We start from the raw sequence: 9,867 nt of genomic DNA, 5'->3' as shown, positions 1-9,867 counted from the left end.
GAAGAAAATAAAGAAATAGAAATAAAACCTCAAAATAAAAAAGAAAAAAAATATAACTCAAACGAAAAAAACACACAAAAACGATAAATATAAAAAAAGAACACATATCTAAGACAAAACAAAGAAAAAAAGTAAAATTATGAAGCAGAGGATGAGAAAACACAATTCTAAAAACAACAGCAAAATGGCGATTAAAAGAAAAGCTCAACAAATGAAAGAAAAAGCAATTATTTAAACTAAAAATCCCATTTGAATCTTATCTTATTTACACGTGAATCTCGAAAACGAGATTTAAAAAAAAATCCTGACTGCCGTTTCGCCTCTCCCCGAAAAAAAGCCGTCGTTTCGTATTGGAAAATAATAACAAAAATTTTTTTAAAGAACAAAAAAATTATATATGTATAAAACTAAAAAAAAAGAAGTTAAATAATTTCATATAAAAAAATATGCAAACATACTCATATATTCCTTCATCCTTACACACAACAAATACATTTGTATACGAAAGTACGGACTAATATCTATTTAAACATACATAAAAATAAAATGTTACATTAAGTCACATACAGATATACATATACATACTTGTACAAAAATACACATATCTACATATATATATATATATATATATATATATATATATATATATATAATCATATATTTAACTGCATTAAAAAGTACATTTTCATGGACATAGAATCATTTTTATAACATATTGGCCTCTTTCAATTATTTTTATACGGCATTATCCATTGCTGAATTAAATAATAATAATAATAATAATAATAATAATAATAATAATAATAACATTAATAGCAGCAGCAGCAGCAGCAGCAATAACAACAACAACAACTCAGAAAAAAATGGAAAAAATAATACGGGGCCAAAATAACAACACACAGACAACTATAAATGTGCATGTGCTGATATAAGTACGATTAGAACATTACAACTTTTTATTCCAACTTCCGTGCTATTTCTAACAATATTGCATCCATCCTGATATAAGTATTATACATGTATACATATACATGCATCTGCTTTATTTTCATATTTTCATCTTCCGGATTCTTGAAGTGAAGAAAAAACAAAAACAAAAAAAGAGACTATTTCCATGTTTTACCATCATGTGTACGAACCAGCTGTCAACCCGCAGGTTTACCCGACACTTTTAGTCCTTCTATTGACCTCCCTTAGTACTTTGTCAGTTCCCCTGTCTAGTTGATCTATCTATCTATCTATCTATCTATCTATCTATCTATCTATCTATCTATCTTTCCCGCTGTGAGCCTGCCCTTATCGGTTCTCCCATTACCTATCAAATCGTGTAGATTTGCCCTCTCTCACTCTCTCTATCTATCTATCTATCTATCTATCTATCTATCTATCTGCCTCTGTTTATCTCTTTTTTCCTCTATCTCTCTCCCCCTCTCTCTTTCTCTCTCTCTCTCTCTCTCTCTCTATATATATATATATATATATATATATATATATTTCTGCCCATATCGGTTATCCTATTACCAGTCTATCTATCTGTTTGTCTGTCTGTCTGTCTGTCTGATCTGTTAGTTTTTTTAATCTATCTACATATCTCGATTCGACAATTATCACCCACTTTTCTTTCACTTTCTCTGCCCCTATCTATCTATCTATCTATATATCTATCGGTCGGCTCGCTACGTATCTATGTCCGTCAGTTTTTGAGGCTACCTACATAGCTTAATTCGCTAATTGTTCTCTCCCTCTCAGGTTATCTGTCTGTCTCTCTCTCTCACTCTCTATCTCTTTATATATATATATATATATATATATATATATATATATATATATATATATATATATATATATATATATATGCTGTGGTGCATTCCAGTGAGCTACCTCAATCTTCTTCGTTCTAGGCATTTTAACGGCATTTATCCGACAAAAAAGTACATCCCAAAAATAAAATTAAAAAGAATTCCATCTCTTACTAATTACGCCGTTCCCTTTTACTCTCGCGAAAATATCGAAGTCTTTTGATTCCTCCCTCCCCAATGCCTGCTTCTTGAATCTCCCTTCCATTTGGTCATATTCATTAATTTATCAGGACTCTAAAGAAATCTACAAATCAGTGAAAGCAAGAATCATTATAAAAAAACACATAATAATATAAAGCTTCGTTTATATTATAACATTAAAAATAAACATACACCATCTTCTTTATACTTATTTTTTAATTTAAAATAAAAGCCACATAAAACAAGGGAGACAACCCTGAACAAGCTAACCCACTAAAGACATTAACTATTGCTGTAATCTTGATGCCGCGACTATTTTTTTTTTTTTTTCAAAATATAGAATTTTAAAACAGTTTCCAGTTACCTCCAATACCAGTACAAAAGATTTGGAACTCTAGTTGCTAAAATAACTTCCACAGAATTAGCAAGTTTTATGCTAAAATTGTTAAATGCGAATAAAATTGAAAAGAAAAAGAACTATTAAACTATTTTTAATTATTGTAGACCGGTTAAATTTTTGAGAAAATAATATTTTTGAGGATTTAAAAACTGATGACGTGCTAAAAAGAAAAAAAATATTTCTATAAATATACTGTGATTAAAATTGATAATTTCAAATAATTATAAATACTTATACATTCATTGTGTTTTTATAAACATTATCCGGAACTACATATCCATCATATACGCTAGTTCGGTGCCGGTTAACTATATTTCCATCTGTCTATATATCTATCGATCTATTTGTCTGCCTACCCGTGTAAGTGCCTGCCTGTCCGTTAATTTATTGTCTATCTCGATTCACACTCATGCTATATCTATATAAAATTCTTGTCGCTTATTCTTAATAGGTTTGCACCTATCCATCTCCTTCCGAGGTTATATATTTCGTCCATTTAGCCTCTTCCTTTCGCTCATCTCTCAGTGACCAGACGTGAACTCTGTGGAGACGACCTTATCTATCTATCTATCTATCTATCTATCTATCTATCTATCTTTCTATATCTATCTATCTATCTATCTATCTATCTATATATATATATATATATATATATACATATATATATATATATATATATCCATCCATCCATCCATGACACTGCATTTCCCTTTTCCATCGATAGTTTGCCATCTATTTATCCATCTATCAAGTGTCAGATCTCCGTTAAATTATATCTAGATCTCTATTTCTGTACTCGTGTATTTGTCTGTGCTTTGCTACCAGTCTGTCTATCTGTACAGCTCAGTTCCCGGCTCTCTCTCTCTCTCTCTCTTTCTCTCTCTCCATTTATCTATCTATCTATCTATCTATCTTTCTCTCTCTCTCTCTCTCTCTCTCTCTCTCTCTCTCTCTATATATATATATATATATATATATATATATATATATATATATATATATATATAAACAACCCTTTCATCCCTTCTCACCCTCTCCTCTCTCTAAATACTTGCATAAAAACACTGGAGGCGAATGAGCGAACGCAACCATGGACATGACGAATTATGAAATTACATGGAATGATAGCCTTATCGACGTTAATTTCTCTTACAACTTCAATATCACTGGTGCCAATAACAATCTTGGCTATGAAATCAAATTAATCAACTTTTACTTAACCGGGGTCGCCGGCATGACAGTCTGCTGCCTTGGCATCGTTGGAAACATCCTATCCTTTATTGTCCTCACCCGCAAAACCATGAAGTCCTCCACCTACACGTACCTTTCAGGCCTTGCCATCTGTGATTTGCTAGTTCTTTTCACCACCATGCTCTTAATTCTAAAAGATACTAAGTTCCCTGAGCTCGGGTCTCTTTCCTGGCCCGACGATTATTACCTTGAGATGTTCCCAATTGTGCATCCAGCTGCTGTGACCTTTCAAGTCACCTCAATTTGGCTCACTCTGGCCTTCACAGTCGACCGCTACATCATGATCTGCCACCCGTTTAAGGCCGAGCGCATGTGCGACATACCCCGCGCCAGGAGGGTGGTTCTGGCGCTCTATCTAGCCGGTATTGCGTTCAACATACCTCGCTGCTTTGAATACACAGTAATGGAGATTGAACTCCCGAACAATGTCACGCGGTCGGTGAACACGCTGACCAAATTCGGACAGAACAAGTATTTTCGTGAGATTGTCCACTCCTGGCTCTATTTAATCTTCGTGTGTATGATTCCGTTTTTTACGATGGCTATTTTGAATGCTTTCCTCATCCACGCCGTGCACCAGTCGCGACGGAAGGGCAAGTCGATAAACGCCAAGGAGAAGCGGCGTAACGACACCACGATCATGCTTATCGGGGTGATCATCGTGTTTTTCATTTGCCAAATGCCAGCCTTGATATCACGGATGATGTGGGCTTTCAACCCGACTCTTCTCTCAAACTGGTGTTACCACCTCCTCAACGAGATAGGCAACTTCTTGGTGACCCTAAATTCGGCTACGAACATTATCCCGTACTATTTCTTTGGGCAGCGGTTTCGAAACGAGTTTTGGCGAAGTTTCTGCTTTTGTTTTATGGGCAAGGAGAACGTAAGGCGTCTCGCGAGGAGTATGAGCCTCTCCTTCGACAGACGCTTCAGCAACGCCAGCACTATCGTGCGAGGCATAGAACTGAACGGGTTATCGTCTAACGAGGTACCCCATATCACAGAGGGGGCAGGATCCGGCGGCGGAAATGGAATCGGCGGAACGTCAGCAGCGGCAGTGGGGGGAGTGAATGGGGGTGGATTGAATGGGGACGGCGGGGCCGGAGAATACACAGTGCCGCCGGTTGTGGCGCCACTCCGACCGCCGTCTCCCCCACCGCCGGATGGGGCAAACGGAACAGCCCTAGTTCTCGACCAACACAAGACACGGACAGTATTGTTGAGCAACTATCACGCTGACACTAACCTGTGGACTAGTCTGAAACAGAAATTAATCCCTTCAATCAAACAGCCGGCCACAGATATGGGGGTGGGTGCAGGTAGCGTCGGAAGCGCTGCTGGTACTGGAGGAGTTTGTGCGCCCTCTAGCCGGTCGGGCAGAGGTCGGAAATCTATGTCCAATTTAAAAAATAAAAGTCTTACGTCTCTGTGTTTGAAACAACATAAAAGAGAACGACCATGAACTTTAATAAAATAAAATAAAGAAATAATCAAAATATGAAAACAGAACAAAAACTATCTAATATGTCCACCAATGTATATTATATATATATATATATATATATATATATATATATATATATATATATATATATATATATGTTAAAATGCATGAGGAAATGGAATATTAGAAAACATAATTGTTAACGGGAATTGTTTATTCTGTTTTTTTTTTTTAACTATTTGTTCCGTTATGTACTTTGTTAAAACTGGTATATATATATATATATATATATATATATATATATATATATATATATATATATATATATATATATATATATATATGCAAAAATGAATTAAGATATACCAGAGAAAATCTTTTAAACTGATTAAGTTTAAATTGTTTCGGGTCTGTTTGATGGAGCTTTCTACGCGATCACTAGGTGGTGTGTGATCGGTATAAACTGAGCCGCCCGTTTTATGGGATATATTCTTGCGAGGCCCGAAACCCCTATTTACCTCAGGCCTACAACATCACTGACAATGTGGCTTCAGCTTATGTAACAAATTACTAATACTAACAAGACACTTTAATTCTTTTGGCGTACACGCAAATATTTAAAAAAAAAAACATGATGGTCAAGGAAATTAGCGATTCAGATAGGTGTACATCAGTTAGAGAAATAAGATAACGAAATTATACAGTGTGTCCTGAAAGTAATCATTGATTTTAATGCTAATTTTCGGCCGATCCAACATCCGGCGTTTTTCTAGGTATATCTTGTAGAAATTGGGAATCTTTGTATCGAATTCAATAATTTTAGAAAGAAACTCATTATTTAATCCAGGGAAGCAGCACTAGCTGGTCCAACTTTCTATTAAATCCACAAGGGTGGGCATGATTGGGTGGATGTATAAAGTAAACCGTAATTATATTCTCTGCATCATCGATGCTAAGGATTGAACCTTCAACGTGTTGACGACTGGTACTTGGAGCTGATAAATACTTAGCAGTTTTATCGGTCGCAAAACTGATGCAATATGGCTGACAGAACAAGAACAAGCCACCAGAGTGTAGAAAATAAAGGGTCTCTTATGAAATTCTGTAAAGATTCCAGGGTTCAACGTAGAAATTATCCAGTTCGACAAGATGCACCGGAAGAAGATCGCAGGTTACATCGACCAAAAGGTTAAGAAAATAAGACCCTAGATAAAAGCTGTAGTTCGATTAATCCAATTGACATAGATTATCATCATTCATATAAAAAACACCTAAAAACAAGAACATCCAAAATATATATTACTAGTTATATTTTTACAGAATACTCGCAGAGACAACCGGCCTTGCCTGACTTATACTAATATATATATATATATATATATATATATATATATATATATATATATATATATGTGTGTGTGTGTGTGTGTGTGTGTGTGTGTGTATGTGTATATATATGTATATATATACGTGTAGATATATATTTATATGTAGATATGTATATATGTTCAAATAGTTGTATATATATGTATATACATGTATATATGTTTATATATGTATATATAGATGTATATTTAGAGATGCATATATGCATGTATTCATAAGCATACGTATAGGCTTATATATGTATATATTATGCATATATGTATGTATATATCTATATGCATGTATACCTGATTTATGTATGTGTATACGTATAGATATGTGTATGTATACATGTAAAGATGTATATACATATATATATATATATGACAGGCATAATATATATATATATATATGTATATATGAATAAATGTTTACATGTATGTATGTATGTATGTATGTATATATATATATATATATACGCATATATGTATGTACATATGTATGCATACGTATACATGCATATATATACAGTAGTGTCAAAAAGTTAAGGAACGATTGATCATTTTTTTTTAATGGCTCATAACTTTATCTATGAAAAAGAAAAAAAAATGTTTGTGAATTTTCCAATGTTTAATAATGGTAGTTAAAGAAAAAATTTTTTTTTTAATTTTTGATTTTAATACATATAAGTTTTTTTTTTACATATGAATAAATTTAATTAAATTACAGGCGTCCAAAAGTTAAGGAACGAGGGAAATTCATTATGAAAAAATAAAGAATCCATTCAGTATTTAGTGAAAAGCCCCTTGTTTTCAATCACGTTATGGTATCTTTTGCTGCAAGATAGAACCAATCGTTCACATGTTATAGGTGAAACATTATTCCAGGATGTTTTTATACATTCCCATAAATCAATTTTTTGGGTTTTTTTCTGTGATCTTATCACCAATAATTTTCCAAACATTTTCAATTGGATTCAGGTCTGGGCTCTGAGCTGGCCAATCCATAACGCAAATATTGGATCTATTTAGCTTTTCTAAAACTATTTTTGCTTTATGGCACGGTGCGTTGTCTTGCATAAAGATATCAAAATTAGAAAGATTAGGTACCACATGTTCTCTAATCAATTCTCTGTACATTCGGGCATTAACTTTTCCATGAATTCTCACAAGGGGGCCAGTTCTTTTTGAAGATATCATATCCCATACCATTATACTGCCGCCTCCAAATTTTACTGTACTTTTAACGCACGTAGGGGACAGTCTTTCTCCATTTTTTCTTCTGACATGTGGTCTATTGTCTGATCCGAAAAGATTAAATTTAGATTCATCAGTAAAATGAACCTTTTCCCATTTTTTTTCTTCCCAAAACTAATGTCTTTCGGCGAATAAGAATCTGGCCTTTTTATTCTTAATAGAAATTAAAGGCTTTGAGCATGGACTTCTTGAAAATAATCCAACTTCGTTTAATCTTCATGCGATCGTTTGTCGGGAAATCTTATGTCGAGTTTCGGATGTAAAATCTCGGGATATCGAAGCCGCAGTTTTAAAGCGATCAGAACGAAATGATCGAGTGATTTTCTATCCTCTCTTTTAGTTGTTATTCGGGGTCCGCCCGATTTTTTCTTTTCAGTCAATCTAAATTTAATCTTTTCGGATCAGACAAAAGACCATATGTCAGACGAAAAAATGGAGAAAGACTGTCCCCTACGTGCGTTAAAAGTACAGTAAAATTTGGAGGGGGCAGTATAATGGTATGGGACATGACATCTTCAAAAAGAACTGGCCCCTTGTGAGAATACATGGAAAAGTTAATGCCCAAATGTACAGAGAATTGATTAGAGAACATGTGGTACCTAATCTTTCTAATTCTGATATCTTTATGCGAGACAACGCACCGTGCCATAAAGCAAAAATAGTTTTAGAAGAGCTAAATAGATCCAATATTTGCGTTATGGATTGGCCAGTCAGAGCCCAGACCTGAATCCAATTGAAAATGTTTGGAAAATTATTGGTGATAAGATCACAGAACCCCACCCCCCCAAAAAAAAAAAATCTTGATGATTTATGGGAATGTATAAAAACATCCTGGAATAATATTTCACCTATAACATGTGAACGATTGGTTCTGTCTTGCAGCAAAAGATGCCATAGTGTGATTGAAAACAAGAGGCTTTTCACTAAATACTGAAAGGATTCTTTATTTTTTTCATAATGAATTTCCCTCGTTCCTTAACTTTTGGACGCCTGTAATTTAATTAAATTTATTTATATGTAAAAAAAAATAAAACTAATATGTATTAAAATCAAAAATTTTTTTCTTTAACTACCATTATTAAACATTAAAACATTCACCAACAATTTTTTTTTCTTTTTCATAGATAAAGTTATAAGCCATTAAAAAAAAATGATCGATCGTTCCTTAACTTTTGGACGCTACTGTATTTATATATATTGAATATGTATATATATATATATATATATATATATATATATATATATATATATATATATATATATGTGTGTGTGTGTGTGTGTGTGTGTGTGTGTGTGTGTGTGTGTGTGTGTGTTAGCGAAGAAGTACCTAGCTTATCTTGGGGAAATACAAAAATAATTTTTTCTGACCATTCAGTTGTAAAAATACATCATCGTTTCTCATTAAGAAGAATTGCGTCCTTTCTTTATTAAAACTAAAATAAATTTAGTGGCAATTTGTAAAGAAAAAGCTAATAAAACTAATAGAATCCTACTAATGGGCAGAGCAATATATTGTATGCTCTCCAAAGAAAATTAGAGATTAGACGCACGTCAGACCTAGCTTTCAATTCAGAGTTAGTTACGCATAAGATGATTTTGTTTCTTAATCTATAATTATGGAAAATAAGTCTAAAACATCCACAGGGACCTGCTGATTCCAAATATAACATCGGTTTTATTCGGACATAAGCAAAAAACGAACGGATCCAAAGACACACACATACATCTTTACTTTATATATAAATATAAAAAAAAAAGAAGCTGTGTCACCAAGAGGGATATTATTTTTTTTCTTTTCATATAAACATTATATAAAAATCGGTATAATAAACTTTAATACTCCAGATATGGCTCTATAAGTACTTCATTGTGCCCGATTGAGCTTTATCTGTGTAAATGTTGTTCTGTTTCAAAATTATTATGTATTGTAGAATTCTGGTTTTGGGTTAAACGTGTTTGATATATTTTTATATTTTGTTCATTTTGACCCTGTTAATAATGGAGCAGACCATCTACTAATATTGAAAGAACTTTCTTGAGAACTACTTTCTAAATGCATATTTCACATACACTGTCTAATATATATATATATATATATATATATATACATATATATATATATGTATACATACATATATATATATATATATA

General features: G+C 33.1%; 1 protein-coding gene across 1 annotated transcript; it reads left to right on the top strand.

The window, feature by feature from the left end:
- The first annotated feature begins 3,373 nt into the window (after window positions 1-3,373).
- LOC145260386 (FMRFamide receptor-like) lies at window positions 3,374-5,375 on the top strand. Its single transcript, XM_080118339.1, has one exon. It carries the CDS (start codon window positions 3,491-3,493, stop codon window positions 5,111-5,113), a length of 1,623 nt encoding a protein of 540 aa, XP_079974465.1. The 5' UTR covers window positions 3,374-3,490; the 3' UTR covers window positions 5,114-5,375.
- Window positions 5,376-9,867: the final 4,492 nt, after the last annotated feature.

Source organism: Euprymna scolopes, chromosome 36, assembly GCF_053919585.1.
Source record: "Euprymna scolopes isolate OS-2025 chromosome 36, ASM5391958v1, whole genome shotgun sequence".
Taxonomy (NCBI): Eukaryota; Metazoa; Mollusca; class Cephalopoda; order Sepiida; family Sepiolidae; genus Euprymna; species Euprymna scolopes.
The sequence above is the reverse complement of the archived record's forward strand: the minus strand, read 5'-3'. Positions and strand labels throughout refer to the sequence as shown.